At 46.1% G+C, this 17,234-nt stretch overlaps 1 protein-coding gene across 1 annotated transcript; it reads left to right on the top strand.

The window, feature by feature from the left end:
- The first annotated feature begins 2,847 nt into the window (after positions 1-2,847).
- On the top strand, positions 2,848-16,644 carry LOC144165134 (sulfotransferase 2A8-like). The gene is made up of 2 exons (XM_077695238.1): positions 2,848-2,927; positions 15,593-16,644. Exon 2 carries the CDS (start codon positions 15,621-15,623, stop codon positions 16,581-16,583), a length of 963 nt encoding a protein of 320 aa, XP_077551364.1. The 5' UTR covers positions 2,848-2,927; positions 15,593-15,620; the 3' UTR covers positions 16,584-16,644.
- Positions 16,645-17,234: the final 590 nt, after the last annotated feature.

Here is a 17,234-nt window from a genome sequence, read left to right as displayed (position 1 = left end):
CCTTAATGGAGTTAAACCAACATTTAACAAACCTCTACCAAGCGAATTCCTGGATTTAACAGTTTTTCAATTCCTCATTGCCACCTAAAGCTGCTCGCGTGATTGGGAGCTGGGCGTAACAAAGATGCGCGGCGGTTACCTGTGATGCAATGAACTCGCTAAACTGATCGGTCATTGTTCTCTGCACTTTTAGTGATGAGTAGGCCGGATACATGCAGTGATTTACAAAATACTGGAACTACTTTAACGAGCCAGCAGCTACAAAAACGTCTAGGATCACCAAAAACACAATTCGTCCGGAAGATGAGGCGGAACGAAGCTGCTAAACCACCCCGTGGCTAATGTAGCACCAAATTCATGTTTTGCTGGTGAAGCGCGACATTAGTAATATTGTGCAACTACATCGCACTTTCGTTTTGCCCAAACCGCAAACTAGTGTGAGTTGTAACTTGTGAGTGCTGCTGGGTCAGTTCGAGAATGCGTTGACAGTTCTGCGTCAATAACTTGAGTTATGCTTTGAGGTGCTAGGCCTCCTTGAAGGCGGGTGGTCGCGCGTCTCCACTGCTGTCTTTGGTGTCGGTTTGTCAGTGATGAGTTCTGCTGCAGAAAACGAATGGTTTTCTCTTTCGATGACAAGCCCTTCGCTTTAAATGCCGGCTCCACTCGGTACAGTATCTCAGCTCGCACCCTCTCCATATTATCGAGTGCGGTAAAGAGCATCAAATTCGCAACAAGCCGCCCTTTGAACATACGTTTAGTTCTTGAAACGTGTTTGGAAACAAAAAGTGTCAAAAGGCAGAAGTTATACTTAGGTTACGTTTTTGAATACGGGGTTAAGGGACCTTGTTTCTTTGGATGGCCGTGTAAATCGCAACCTCGAGCGAAAGCAGCAGGCGCAACTCGCCCAATTTTTACTGTGAAATTAAAGCTTGAAAAGCAAGTTCACCTTTACTGGTGTCTGGCATTCTGGTTTCATTTCTGCTTCATTCAAGCGATCCTTAACTCGAACTTTGGATGTAACAAAAACCTCCATCTATCAAAAAATTGTTGTTTTGTAAACTTCGTTATACCCAGGTTTAACTGTATTATGACAGAACAGCAAGAATTCAACTTGTAGTTTTTACAGGTCGTTCGTGTAAGTTTGTTTTATAATTCAAAAGCTAAAAGGTGTATGCAGAGGACAGAGTCAGTAACAAACTGCACGTAAGCACCCCGCAAACACCCGGCAGGGACGTTGAAGCAAACAAGTTCCCGAAACCGAAAAACCGCGTACCTGCGAATCACAGGAGTGATATTGTCTTCAACATCCGACGTCACGGCTACGACGCGGAGTACTTTGTAGAAGCTGGGACGGGGCGGGGAATACGAATGAAAAAAAACTCCCCCCACCTCCCCGAAGGGGATCGTGCGGAAATGCGAATGCATTGGGTGCACCGATGAGTGCGCTGCGGCAAGCAGTAACGGAGAGAGGCGTGCGCTCCACTGCATTTATATACATTTTCCGAGCGCAGCGAGCGGAGAGAGGGTACGTGGAGAGGAGAGAGAGACCCGCGCAACACGCCCGCCCCGCGCGCGAGCTCTCTCTCCCGCCGAGCTCCGCGATGCGAGCACCCTCACACGCCCGAGCGCGCTCCTCCTTTCCACTCACTCTCCGCTACTCCGCCCGAGCTCCGCGATGCGAGCGCCCTCACACGCCCGAGCGCGCTCCTCGTCTCCCCTTGCCCTCCGCTACTCCCGCCCGAGCTACCACCTGCTCCGGTTGCTAGGCGCGCCACAGCTGTTGCTAGGGGCGAGGAGGAGTGCGGAGAGATAACACCTGCGGGCGCACGCCGACGGAGCACGATAACCCCCGAATAAGAAATGCATTCGCATTTACGACGACGATGACGACGAAGGCAGAACTACGAGGCGCGCGCTCACGTGCGCTCGCGCTGGAGGAATGCAGGCGCACGCCGACGGAGCACGAGAACCCCCGACTAAGAAATGCATTCGCATTTAAAAATGAGAAGTATATTCCAATTCTGCAAATGTTAAACCTCCCGGAACGAGGCCGGCAGAACACTGTCTGGAAAATGGGCACGTGTACTGATTCCAACGCAAAAACGTGAGCACGGGAACACGGGAAACTTATCGGGCTTTTATGGATTCTAACTTATTTTCCTCTTTTCTAGCGTTGATGTAGTTATTGGCCAAATGCCAAAACCCGTTTACAGAAGGTCAGAAAAAAAGCCGCAACGCCAGCATGACCTGTTGTGTCCTGAAAAGTGTTCAGAAGTGCTCTAAAACACCTTGAATACGGTTTGAATTAATTCATATAGATTAAATTTTACGTCATTTTATAGTGTGCCTCGACTTGTACTATTTCTGTGTATTGCAATGCCGCGAAAATGAGGCTTCGAATTTTACTGTTTTTCTTCTTGTATAATGCTGTTAAAATGCCATGTGCAGTCCCTACCTTAACTTTGCATCCCAGCCTCTGTTTGTAGCGTCTGATGTAAGCGAGATAGGACGTTTGCTCGCATTTCTGACACCTGTCAGGGAGAAAGTATATATAACGCCATTATAAGCAATATGAGAGTTTTTGTATTACATTTGTTTCCGTTGGAGTTCACATTTCCGATCAGAAACACAAGGGTATATCGGAGATGACAAACCGTACACGCTTGTGTGGCCTTGTACTTGTGGTTACAAGGTTACAAGGTCAGTTTGGGGCATTCTCACAGGTGCGGCCGGAAGCAGCAGCGAATAGGGTTCATAACAGGTGCGGTTTAGGGTTTTTGTGGCGGAACCCGCACAGATGTGCACGCAAACAGAGTAATAATATGGTGCCGCAGGAACGCTACGGGTGTCTTTTATAGCACCTCTTTTGCCCGGTGCTTTGTTGCGTGCACTACCTCAGAATTTGGAGCGACTGATTTGAAACAAAGGTAGGCGTACTTTGCTTTCTGTGTCACTTATTTTAAGGTGTTCGCATGCGGCATCCGTGAAGCGAGTGGAATAGTTTAATTTAAGCTGAAAATATTCTTGATTCTTGTAGTTTCTCGAGGATAACACTGTGGAATCTTTTTATTTGCAACAAATCAATTTTGAACTGCAGGAATGCTTATGCTTACATAGAGGCGCTGCCCCGGTGTTCCTTTAGAACGACTCCGAATAATTCAAACTTCGGTTTTATGGAAGAATATTGTGGGCCGTGTCGTACCTGGACTTGCTGAGACGGTAGTGTACTTTGTATACCGCAAGCTCTTAAGAGAACAAAAAACACAATATAGACACGCGCATAGACAGAACCAGTGTCCATGCAGCGTAATTTGATAAAGGAGTTGGAACTCTGCGGTACTTACCACCCTACCGTTACAACTAACAAATCCGACTCAAGGATGAAAGATGCGGAGGATAGGTCAACACTTGTTTGTTCAGTTTTAAACCGAATTGAGTTGTTCGCACAATTTTTGCGAATTGTAAGAATTCGTGAAGCTTTTCTCAGAATTTAAAAAATCAAAAAATCAATTGAGTAAGAGAAAAATTGTTAAAACGCGAAGCTTTCCTCATGCAACCTGGCTCACCATTTAAAATAAAAACTGCTTCGACAGCGTCGTAATGGCGTAATCGGTGGGAAAGTTATGAGTTACAACCCTAGGCAATCCACCACCGCTTTGACTAAAACAAGTGACGCAAGCACACTTCACTGCGTCACTACTACGGCTAATCACGATTACGAAACATTTATTTTGCGCGGGTAATAAACTGCCGGTCCCGCACCGGTACCGCAGAAGGCAAAGAGACGATGCTGCTCGCTCTGTCTATACGTCATTCATCTTTGTCTGAAAGTGCCTTTAAAGGCCAAGTACACTACACCTTTTGACCTCCTAAGAACCGTATGTCCGTTTAGTCCGCATAAAAAGGCTGCAAAATGCAAAATACCACAACTGAAATGCGTGTATGCATGCCGCTAACGACCAGCAACAAATGGCGATTTTGAAACAGCAATTGAGAATAGCGCGTTGAAGAGAATAGCGGGCTCAAGAGACGCTGAAGCCGGCGAGCGAGCATTACGCCGGCCGGAGCAAACCTGCGCGGAAAGGCTTTGCGCCAGCGACAGCCCAGAGTTTGCGGCAATCTCCGAGAAGCGCACCCTGCGGAGCTCGACCGGTCCTCCTCGCTAGCAGGAGGACCATCCACCCGGCAGGCCATGTGTCACTTTAACTTCTTCGCTATTTACGCAGTCAGACAACAGGTCCAGCGTCGTGGGCGACGCAGCTATTTTAAACGCTCCTAATTAGTTAACTATTCATTTCACAGGGCTACCAGACGTGTAACAGTAGGTTAGGGGGGATGTACGCACTGTATGTTGTAAACAAATTTGGCCTGGGTCAAATGAGACTGCAGCTGACTTTTAGGTGTTGGGCTACTTACGTGCTCATTATTGCCAGCTATCAGAACATGATGCACTCGTACCAATCACCGTAATGTGTCATCGGTAAAAAGGCGCTTATGCGTTACCTGCCGCTCCCATATAGCCAGTGATGGCAGCGAGGTATGTGCGCTCAACGGGGCGCATACGTTGCCACGGTTTACCACGAAGCGAGCCCTAATGTTTTCGCTGTGCCTATTGCCCTGAGGTTAAAAGTAAATACACAAAAGTAACTCTCTACCCACACAATACGAAAGTGGATAACCATCGAACGTTTTTAGCACAAAGCATAGCGGTGAGACAGAATTTAGGTGAAAGGTGCGATGAAATTATCTCTTTGGATCTTTGGCGGCGGGAGTTCTTAAAGGGGCACTGACACAAAATTTTGAAGGCGAGATAACTTCGGAGGTAGATTGGTGGGAACACATATACATCATCTGCAAAATATGAGCGGCGAATACAGCCTAGAACATATTAAAAATCAATTTTAAAGTGTGCGAAACGCAACCGAGCAGCCAGCAGAGGACCACGCGCAATCGACATCCCGAAGATACTGTGTAAATAAACAACATGCAAACACGTCACGAGTTTGTGTTTGCCGCTTCCGCACTGCCGGCGTTTTTTGCCGGCTACCCCGGCTCTCCGCTCTAATCGGAGGGCCGGAGGGCGGAGCTTCTGCTCTCGAGAACGAACGACCCGATCGTTGGCGGCGGAGGAACCGTGATTTCGTCAGCTCATCGGGCAGCTGGCCGCGACCAAAGTTGTACACCGATTCCAGGCACTCTGTTTCTATTACTGTTTATTACCAAGGCACGAAAAGCCCACTGAGCTAGCCGCACGGTCGCTGTGCAGGCGGCGTTTCTGATTTAGGGGACAGCCGTTGTGCTTTGGCATTCCCATGTGGTATGGTAGAGGGTAGGTTTTTCTTGATGGCACATTGTGCATGCGTCTCCATATCCAGTTGGATAAATTTTACTTACCACGTCCAGGATTGGGAAAGCGCCTATCTGCAGCTGTCTCCAGTCGGTGGCTTCTGCCCTCGTCAGGAATTCGTGTGGCGGAGGGTACCTTTTCCTGATACCTCTGTAGTATGCCAACGCGGCTGAGTATTCTGAGAGGACTGGCGTGGGTTCTTCGAGGTCGGAATCATCGGGGGCTCGGTTTGTAGTATAGCCTCGAGCTACCCTCTCCGCCTCGGTGTTTCCCTCTATTCTCGAGCGGGCCGGGGCCCACAGGATCCTGTGTTGAACCTTAGGTGGATGCTCAGGGTGCTGAGGTACGCCATCTTGAGCCTGGAGGAGTACACGGAGTGCGCAGGGGCTTATTCGTCCCTTCAAAAAGTGCCGACAGGCCTCTTGCGAGTCGGAAATTATTTTAAATAACCGGCCCGTCCGGAAGCCTTCCGCCGCAGCCAGAGCGGCAGCTAGCTCCTCGGCGTCTGTCACGGTACAATGACGTCGCGAGGCACAGGTGATCATATGGAGGTCTGTGTCTATGACTACAGCCACCCTTCGTCCTTTCCTTGGATCTACTGTGGCTGCGTCCACGTGCACTGTGTTGTTCTTGTAGGAGAACGCGCGGCGTATGTAATCCGCTCGTGCTTGGCGCCTACCTTGATGCAGGTTAGGGTCCATGTTTTTAGGTATGTGGGTCACGTGGAACTTCCGGCGGATGTCATCAGGAATGTCTGTTGTCTTGGACATTTCTCTGATCTGTTCGGTGTAACACAGCTGTTGCAGTAGCGTCCTACCTGTCGGGGTCTGCATTAGCCTCTCAGTGTGAGCTTTGAGTTTGGATTCTTTATGTTCTTGGAATGTGTTGTGAACCCATGTGTTATGTTATGTTCTTGAAATGTGTTGTGTGCCTATCGGTAGCCTTAACGCTGTCTTGTACGCTTTTCTTAAAATTATTTTGGCCTGTTGCTCTTCAGAATGGTTGATGTTCTGGTAGGGCAGACTGTATGTAACATTGCTCATTTCCAAGCTGCGCACCAGCTTCAAAGTGTCATCTTCTCTCATTCTTGCCCGTCGGCTTGTAACTCGCTTTATCATTCTGGAGACTTGCGTCGTCGTGGTTTCGAACAAGGCTAGAGCGTGGCTACTCCGTTGGTTGGATTGTATCCACATCCCTAGTATTCGAACCATTGTTTTTTCCGAAATCTCTTTCACCTCGAGGAACACCTTAATGCGGAGATTTGGATCCACTGGAACAGTTCGGTTTAGCTTGTGCCGCCAGATCCGGAATATTTCAGATTTTTCTGTTGAGCATTAAAGGCCTCGTTCGTGGGCGTACTGTTCGACGCCTGTGGCTGCTGCCTGTTGCTTTGCTTCCTTTTCTAGCAATGAGCCCTTGGTTATCCAGATTGTTATATCATCCGCGTACATGGCATGCCTTGTGTCCGGGATGCCTTGCAGCTTTCTGGCAAGGTCTATCATCGCTACTTTAAATAGTAGGGGTGATATTACGGAGCCCTGTGGGGTGCCTTTCTTAGGTATCGTGAATTTCTCAGGGCGAGCGTCATTTATGCCAATCGTGGCTGTTCGATTGGAAAGACGCCTTCAAATAGCCGTGGATTCGTTTGCCACAGTTAAGGTCATCAGGACTGTTAGTATGGCCTCGAGACTCACGTTATCAAAAGCTCCTTTGAGTTTGAGTAGAACCCACACAGGGGCATTCCTTTTCCAACCCCGCGATCTTCATCGCCTTTTCAGCTGTGCGCTACTACGCAAGCGCCGATACACGTTTACTTTGGTTGTTCGCGGTGTCAGTTTCAGTTTTAAAGCGAAGCTTTCTTTGCGACATTGATGCCGGTGTCGGAACTTAAAGGCACTGCAGGATATACAATGAGAAGCCACATGATATTACGATGATGATAATGACTATAGGAGCCCGAACGTGGGACTAGTGGCGCTGCTGGCGTCGTTCAACAGCGCCACCCGCGGAAGAAAATCGCAAAAATGGTCTGGACTTCCCTGGCGTGTGAATGTGGAGCACGCGTGTTTCCTTGTTGTTTAAAAGTGCAACCGCCCGTTACTAAATGATGTGAGTAATATGACACACACATTTTTTTTGTCAGAAATTAGGTGCGGGCGACGCTTGTTCATTTGATGAATTACATAATTCATGTTAATTATTTATTAATTTATTGGTTTAAAAGTCAAATTAATGTCACTAGGGCTTGTGAGGTATCAAATTAAAGGTCTCGATGAGGGGAATCACGTGAGACAAATTAAAAGTTGTTTCCCGGTTGTAGTATGCGATAGTCACTTGAGTCATGGATTCGGTTAAAAGTGAAAGTCATGCCACTAGGGCTTGTAAGGTATCAAATTAAAGGTCTCGATTAGGGGAATCACGTTAGACAAATAAAAAATTGCTTCCTGATTATAGTCATCAGATATTCACGTGAGTCATGGATTCGGTTAAAAGTTAAAATGATGTCACTGAAGATGTATAAAATTAAAGGTCTCGATAAGGGAATCACGTGGGACAAATTAAAAATGCTTTCTGGTTATAGTCATGAGATAGTCACGTCAGTCACAAATTGGGTTAAAAGTCAAAGTGGTGCCACTAGGGCTTGTGGGGCATCAAATTAAAGGTCTCAATGAGGGGAATCACGTGGGACAAATTAAAAGTTGCGTCGTCGTTATAGTCATTCGATAGTCACGTCAGACATAAATTGGGTAAAAAGGTAAAGTGGTGCCACTAGTGCTTGTGAGGTATCAAATTGAAGGTGTCGATTAGGGGAATCACGTAGAACAAATGAAAAATTGGTTCTTGGTTATAGTGATGAGCAGTCACGTGAGTCACGAATTGGGTTAATTGTCATAGTGGTGCCACTAGGCTGATGAGGTATCAAAAATAAGATCTCGATGAGGGGAATGACGTGGGATAAATTAAAAATTGCTCCCTGGTTATGGTCATGAGATAGTCATGTGAGTCATGGATTCGGTTAAAAGTGAAAGTGCTGCCACTAGGGCTTGTGGGGTATCAAATTGAGGGTCTCATCGAGGGGAATCACGTGGCCAAATTAAATATTGCTTCAAATATATACTCATGAGATAGTCACGTGAGTCATAGGTTGGGTTAAATGTGATTGTGGCGCCACTGGGGCTTGGGAAAGATCGAATTAAAGGTCTCGATCTAGAATGCTTTCATACACACTATTTTTTGGAAAGATAACAAAATAATATTTTTAAATAAAATTAGAAAAATCACCAGTTTAGGTGACATCAGTACACATCACAAGCCGACACAAGTCCGCGAAAAATCCGTATTAGGGTAGAGCGCACAATATGGACGCGATTTTCTCTTTACCTAGTATACTTGTTTGCATTTCTTTATTTTAAAAACAACATGATGGGGAATTATGTTTGCTGACAGTTTTTAGAAATCGTATTTTTCGGTGTATTACTGAACTTTCTTCACTGTTGATGCGCCACTGCTGTCGAGGCCACTCAATTCGCCGCTGAATGAGCTCCCTAACCTCGGTTCGCCGCTAAATATCATTCACCTCAAACGTCCTTCGGTGTTGTCGTGTAGCGCTGAAATATTGACATTTAAACTAAATGTCATTCGCACGAAAGATAATTTGATCTGCCATCTGAAAGTTGTATAACATATGCGACGCAGTTTCAATCGTAATCCATATTATTGCTCATAAAATAAAATAATAATGATAAGGTGAATCATTTCTATGGCAGCCGCTTGTGTACCCAAGTAATGCTGCCTTCGCAGAAGACTCCGTGCCAATACATGGTTTGCACAACGTTCGCTCTGGCCGCTTGCATAATGTAGTTGGCCCAAGCGGGGCGCGATGGTGAAGTAACACAAGGGCGAGGAGGGCACACAGTAAGAACTTCACATGTGTTGCTCTCCGCCCACCGCGGAAAATATTTGTACGGGGTTCTTTATAAATACGGGCTGATTTTTCTGAGCCACTGCAAAAAACGTTACTCGGATTTGGACATATATACTGTAACAGTTGAATGAAGTGAGCCTCAAAGCTAAGCTATCTGATGAGGCACAAGATATCTAGCGGAGCTGGAGAAGAACGATTGTTACAATGATAATCATAGCCACTTTGTGTACGCCTTGAATTCATACGGTATTGGAATGAAAGTGGGCGGATGAGTGTTCATGTTCTGGAACCACACATGTGGCAAAAATGGATTTATTACCTTAAGCGTAAATGCAAGTAGGGTGCCACAAGCCCGCTCTATATCGTGTGAATTTAGAAGCGAATTCGCAGCTGCAGCATCGCTACTGCGGCAATATGTCGGTTTGCTGCCCAAGATAAAACAATCCAAGCGATTACTTTTCGCTGCTGCCGAAGCTACATAATTGCTTCCACAGGTTCAGAGGCACAGTTGGAGAAGACGAAGCGAGAAGCGACTTCAGGAGAACCAAAGGGAGAATGGGCTTCAAATACAAGAACAAGTGAACACTCCTAAGATGGCGTTACCGGTTGCACGAAAGAGGGGGTCACAGCTTCTACTAAACTTTCCTTATTTTCATGGTGCAATAGTTTACAAATGGTGGCGCCAGTATTCAGATTGTTGTGAATAGTTGTACCAAGACTACACAAACAGGTATCTCTGTATTGGGATAGAATGCCTGTCGGTTTATTCAGTGCACTCTAAAGCAGCATAAAAAAGAATAGTGTGGTTACGTTAAAAGAGTAACCCTGCGAAACGTCCTGCAGGGCGCATCATGACGCTGTTGCGCCGCGCATTCCCTAAGAAAAGGGAGACGTCACCACGAGTATTCTTGGTGACAGTCATCCTGGACGGCACATCACGTGACTGTGTCGTTACTCGTTCCGTCGGTGGCTTAGGAGTGTTCATCTTAGGAGTGTTCACTTGTTCTTGTATTTGAAGCCCATTCTCCCTTTGGTTCTCCTGAAGTCGCTTCTCGCTTCGTCTTCTCCAACTGTGCCTCTGAACCTGTGGAAGCAATTATGTAGCTTCGGCAGCAGCGAAAAGTAATCGCTTGGATTGTTTTATCTTGGGCAGCAAACCGACATATTGCCGCAGTAGCGATGCTGCAGCTGCGAATTCGCTTCTAAATTCACACGATATAGAGCGGGCTTGTGGCACCTACTTGCACCCTACATACTCTCTAGAGCATGAAGTCGTTTATAACAAATTTCACTACAGGAAAGTCTGGCTCTGCGATCAGGTGCCGTCATGGGACTCCTGGAAAAGGTTAAATTTTTACTTCACCTGCCTTTCAAATTCCTGTGCTTCCTGATTGACAACTCTTTTCCCGACGATGGCTCGAGTTTATTTTCCCCCTAGCAGCACGATCCTCCCTATCCGCTAGTTTGGAGCAAGCACTGCTTGCTTTCTTGTGGCGCTGTGTGTTGGTTTTTTTCGGGCTGTTAATTCGCGCCAAAGAGCCATAGAAAAAAAAGCTCTGAACAAATGGAGCGAACGTAGGAGAGTCGGATCGAAATGAGCAAACTTCTACTGCATCTATGATGGGGGAGGGAGAGCGGAAAAGACCAGGGGAGTTTTACAGGCATGGATGGCCGAAGACTACTGTCTTTCGATGACATTTTTACCAAAGGACAGAGATATAGGGCCTTTTTATTATTTCAGTTCAAAATTCAAACTATGGGAATTTAACGCGGTCTTTTTATTATTTCAGTTCAAAATTCAAGTTATAGGAGTTTAACGCGCCGCGGCTGTGCCCCTGGGCCACGAGGGCTCTGGATTACTTTTGAGCACGCGGGCATCTTTAACTCGCAACGAAATCTCGACATCCGGTCGCTTTTTGTTCCTCCTCCATATGAAAAGCAGAGATCGCGAACGGGATCAAACCCACGTCCTTGGGCTCAGCAGCATAGCTGAGCCACTGCAGCGGGTGGTATTTTCAGTTACTGCTGTAAGACTGACGGGTATGTAAAACGGCTTCCGAAGCGCGCTGGTTCGTCATGTGTATATTTGCTTACTACCATAAGAACGTAAAGCACCATAGATATGTTTACCATCCTGGTACATTATTGTGTTGGTGTTGTGTTGCTCCATATGTCATATCAGCCACAAGTAAGAAAGTAGCAATAAATAAACAAAACAATAAATATATTTATTTTTTATATATAAGACGAAAGCGTCATTTCGAATTGCAAAGAGATGCCACCTCAGTAGAGTTGTAAGCTTCCATCAAATAGTGAAGGGCGTGAAAAAAATTTCTTTTCATGTTTTTTTAGAAAAATATCGGAAATAGAAAAAACATGATTCCAAACATATTAAAAGCTCGACATGCTTTTAAAAGGCTGCTGAAGAGCTTTTCGAAACATTTGTTGGTGGCATTTCTTTATAGTTTTCTTCACGCTGAATCAGGAAATGGTGTTTATTGCTTGTGAAAATACATTGAAACAGCCTTTTTTGTGAAAGCAAACGACCCCTGCCCTTTGTGCGATCCTGCACAGCTCATTCTGTTCTCATCCGGAAACGGGTCAGAAAGTTCCCAGTAAAATTGAAGACGCACAAAATCTTCCCTTTGAATGGAGGAGCTTGAAAAAACCAGAAACTGAACAAGTCTGCTCGCGGCGAGCTTAAAAAACTAATTTTCCCCGAACGACTCACGGCCGACTTTGGATTTTGCGATGCAGGGATCTTGTGCAGATATGAGATTGTCGCTTTCACTACCAGCGCGAACACACATTCCTACCACAATTTTCAACACCCCATCAGCCCCTTTCTTGCATGTGCAACTTTCTTTTTACATTCGGGAGGGCGATAACAAGTTCTACGGCATCACTTTGACTTTTAACCCAATATATGACTCACGTCACTATCTCATGACTATATACAGGAAGCAATGTTTAATTTGTCCCATGTAATTCTCCTAATCGACACCTTTAATTTGATACCTCACAAAGCCTAGTGGCACCACTTTCACTTTTAACCCAATCATGACTCACGTGAATATCTCAGGACTATAACCAGGAAGCGATTTCTAATTTGTTCACATGATTCCCTTCATCGAGACCTTTAATTTGATGCGTCACAAGCCCTAGTCGCGTCACTTTGACTTTGAATCCATTCTATGACTTCATGACTGTATATACCAGGCAGCGATTTCTAATTTGTCCCCCATGATGCCACTCATCGAGACCTTTAATTTGATACCTCACAAACCCTAGTTGCACCACTTTGACTTTTAACCCAATCTATGACTCACGTAACTCATGACATAACTCATGACATGACGAGGACGGCACTTTTCATTTGTCCCACGTGATTTCCCTCGTTGAGACCTTTAATTTGATGTCGCACAAGCACTAGTGGCATCAATTTGACTTTTAACCCAATCTATACTCCTTGACTCTCTCATGACAATAACCAGAAAGCGATTTTTAATTTGTCTCCCATGACTCCCGTCATCGAGACTTTTAATTTTGTGCCTTACAAGCCCTAGTGGCATCACATTGACTTTTAACCTAATCTATGACTCCTTGACTCTCTCATGACTATAGCCAGGCAGCGATTTTTAATTTGTCCCCCATGATTCACGTCATCGAGACATTTAATTTGATGCCTTACAAGCCCTAGTGGCATCACATTGCCTTTTAACGCAATCTATGACTCACGTGACTATCTCATTACTATAACCAGGAAGCGATTTATAATTTGTCCCCATGATTCCCCTCATCGAGACCTTCAATTTGAGGCGTCACAAGCCCTAGCCGCATCACTTTGACTTTTAACCCAATCTATGACTTACGTGACTATCTCATGACTTTAACCAGGAAGCGATTTCTAATTTGTCCTCCATGATTCCCTCCATCGAGACCTTTAATTTGATGCATCACAAGCCCTAGTCGCATCAATTTGACTCCGTGACTACCTCGTTAACATAATAACCAGGAAGCGATTTCTAATTTCTCCCCCATGATTCCACTCATAGAGACCTTTAATTTGATACCTCACAAGCCCTAGTGGCATCTCTTCGACTTTTAACCCAATTCGTGACTCACGTGACTATCTTATATTTATAACCAGGAAGCGATTTCTAATATGTCCCACGTGATTCCCCTAAACGAGACCTTCAATTGGATACCTCACAAGCCCTAGTCGCATCACTTTGACTTTTAACCCAATCTATGACGCACGTGACTATCTCAAGACTATAACCAGGAGGCGATTTTTAATGTGTCCCCCATGATTCCCCTCATCAAGACCTTTAATTTGATACCTCACAAGCCCTACTGGCATCACTTTCACTGCAAACCCAATCAATGACTCATGTGATTATCGTATGACTATTACCAGGACGCAATTCTTAATTTTTCCCACGTGATTCCCCTCATCGAGACCTTTAATTTGATACCTCCCAACCCCTATTGACATCACTTTGACTCTTAACCCAATCTGACTAATCAATAATTAACTAATTAACCTAAAGTAGATAATCAACGTTCGGGCCCTACGGCCTCGGGAAAAACTAGCGGCAAGCAAAGACAACGCTCACGCTAAAAAAAAAGAAACAACGTGCCGCAGCTGTGGGCATCGGGCCCACAGTGGCGCACGTTCTTTTTTTTTCGTCCATAACATCCGTTTTCCTCCACTACGGCAAAAAAATGGCGCTAGTGTAACGCGGCAAACTCCAGGTCCCGGTCCCTATAATGATGATGATGATGATGATGCATGACAAAATACGCTTCCCGTGGTTTGAATGGAACATCGGACCCTCGCGTTATGAAGCCGACGTCTACCCGATCGCGCCATTTTCTCACTGTCCAAGCTGTTTGGATTTTGAACATACTTTGACTGAGATTGCGTACGTGTGAAATCCCAATACAAATCCGGCGATGGGAGAGGAAGAGGCGCTCAGCTGTCCCGTGAGCTGTTCGTTTGCTGCCGTCTGGGTTGGGACTTTGACTTACAGGCAGTTTGTACTTTGCACTTCGATTGTTGATGCTTGGACTTTAACTGTAGCGGCTTTGACTTCGGCACTACGTCAGAAAGCTTCGCGTTTAAAGGATCTTCGTCGGTAATAGGAGGGGATATATTTTGAGTGGACAGTTTACGGCGATATGCGTTTCCTTTGCCTGTAAGCTTTGTATTTGTGCGCTGGCTTTCACACATGCCCGGGGTGTTTTCTGCGCAACATGAACTTAGCGGTGTCATGGGACGCGTGAAGTGGTAAAGAACCGATGTGCGCCATTTATGTAGAAACCAAGAAATTCATAAAACCCTTTTCGCGTAATATTGAGCAGGAATCATGTGTGGAGCACACCTTTTACGTTAAAATGGCTGCTCCGAAATGATCATATGCCGGAGCGCCGTGCACGCCTAATTATCCACTCACGCGAGTTGCAAGGACAAAAGGCAGCGCGAGCGAAAAACAAGGTTTTTCTAATAACCAAGGTAGGAGAACATTGCTCAAGCACGGCGTCTATAAAATGAGCACAAAAGTTGTTATTATATTTTGATACTTAGCAGTCCAGCTGACCATGTGGGAGGCCGTGCATACCATGCTGCCTAAGCCCGTGTTTTTTGCCCATGTTCGCTTTTATATCTTGTGTCCATATTTGTGTCCCTTGAGAGGAATGAGAAGTAACCGTGCAGTTGCCAACCAGTATCGTGTCTTGCCGCTGTTTGTTCTTTTGTTAGCATATTTCTATTTTATACGAGGTGTCGGCATCCAAATTAAAGTATTGTTGCAAATCTGTGAATATAGTGGAAGTCTTGGAGAACGGTTTCGGGCGGGGCTAGTGACCCGGGATATTCAAGATGCAGACAGACGCGTACCCGCACACACGCCACATAGAAGCCACAGCAGTCACACTTTACGTTGCAACAATTGCGCCAACTCCTCTACTTTGCTTACGAGGCGTTGCAATTGCGGCAACTCGTTTACTTTGCTTGCTCGAAATTATTGCCCCAGGTTTGTCTGGAAAGTGATACAAGCGATTGGGTACTAGAAATTCTTTCATCACATATTTTTCTACCCAGGTTTATCTCCCACATGGGTGAGCTTTAAACAAGTTGCACAGATACCACCCCCAGGCCAGAGCAGAGACCGCACACTGATGTCTGTGTTCGGGGTAGTCTGTTCAAGAGAATCTTGATATAAAAACTAGCTGCAGAGCGCTTTGCGCATCCAAGTGGAAACGCAAGAAATAGTTGTCTGAAAAATCTAACGCAAGCCCATGGGTATTTTTTACAGGTAAAACGCTTGGCAAAAACTCTTCACCATGCCGAGGAGGAAGCCTGAAGGCCAGCTCATTGACGGTGTTGCGGCTGACCCGCATTTGGACCCCGATCTCTTCAGAGAAGCCTTGAAGTTCCGAGCCAAAAGAGGGGACATTGTTCAGCTGTCATATCCGAAATCTGGGACGCACTGGGTCATCTACATAATGCAGCTAATATTGAAGAGAGGCGAACCTGTTCGCAGCTACGAGGAGTTCGTAGCTGATATGCGCTACCTCGGAATTGTGGATTTCAAACGATGGGCGCCAAACCTGCCCGTGCGAATATTTCAGACGCACCAGGTGCCGCAAAAAGAAACGATGACCGAAGAAGGCAAGTACGTCTACTTGGCTCGAAACCCGTGGGATGTCTGCGTATCTCTTTTTCACATGACGACCAACCTCCTCGGGTACCGCTTTGAAGAGGGAACGTTCGACGATTTCTTCGAATCCTTCATTGAAGGTGACTGTGGAGTAACAGGAAGCTACTTCAATCACGTAGCCTTGGGCTACGCCCTGAGAAACGAGCCCAACGTGTTCTTCATCACATACGAAGAGCTTCTAGCGGATACCAGAGGAACCGTTTTGAGATTGGCCCGCTTCCTGGGCGAGAACTACGCAAGAGAGCTTGAGCAAGACGTAGGGTTGCTGGAGAAGCTGCTGGAAAGGTGCACAGCGGACAGTATGAGACCTGTGCTTGTGATGGACCTCAGCGGGAGGTCGAGCCAGGAGGAATGGGATGACGCAATGCACCGAGTAGACATTTCCTGTAAGGAAGGAGACACGGGGGACAACAAGAAATACTGCCCTATACGGGAGGGCAAAGTTGGAGGCTGGAAGAAGTACTTCTCTACGGAACAACTTTGGCGTCTGGAGGCCAAGATACGGGAGGAAGAGAAGAATTCCGCATTTATGGATCTTTGGAAGGGCGTACGTGAAGAAGCTCTTGCAGCATCCATGAAAGATTAAGTCTTGAAAATTTTGAGGTGCGGTTAATTGGGCGGTGGGCATTAAGGCAAGTTGACCACTTCGATTTTTCCTTGAAGGGATGCTGTGTGGCGCGCTCCATCTAAAAAGTGGTGGCAAGCGCGCATGAAAAAATAAAGTTTTTGTTGGTACTACACGGGTGACCTGACCGTAATCTTCGAGCGCTAATTTATCTGGCTTTTTCTAATATTTAGCTGTTTGGAGGACGATCAGTTTAGATTGCCTTGGGAGTTCATTCTTAGGTTTCCACGCCTACTATTCTACAATGCAGAGCCGGAATTTTTTTAACACAAAAGTGAATTATGCCCGCGTACACGAAGATCTCAGCGACGTCATATCCGTCACGGAATTAGCGGCGCCAGAAAAAAATGCCATTATGCTGCGGCACCCGGTATCGAGCCCATGACTCGCTCGCCAGAACGGGAGGTACAGCCACTAAAATTTTTAATAATATAGCTGGAGCGATGACCGATCGGCGCATCAGCGCCTTATGACTGTGTTCACCGGCAAAATAGGCGAGAGTACGCGCACAAAACTATCCGTTGTGGGTGCGTCGTCTGCTCCGCTTTTCTTCTCAGGACAACACACCCCCTGTTTTAGGGGCGAAGCTTCTCTTGCTGGCGCCCTGTTCCG

Source organism: Haemaphysalis longicornis, unplaced genomic scaffold, assembly GCF_048455015.1.
Source record: "Haemaphysalis longicornis isolate Haplotype H1 unplaced genomic scaffold, Haemaphysalis longicornis Haplotype H1 scaffold_14, whole genome shotgun sequence".
Taxonomy (NCBI): domain Eukaryota; kingdom Metazoa; phylum Arthropoda; class Arachnida; order Ixodida; family Ixodidae; genus Haemaphysalis; species Haemaphysalis longicornis.
Note: the sequence above shows the minus strand (reverse complement) of the source record. Positions and strands in the feature narration are given on the sequence as shown.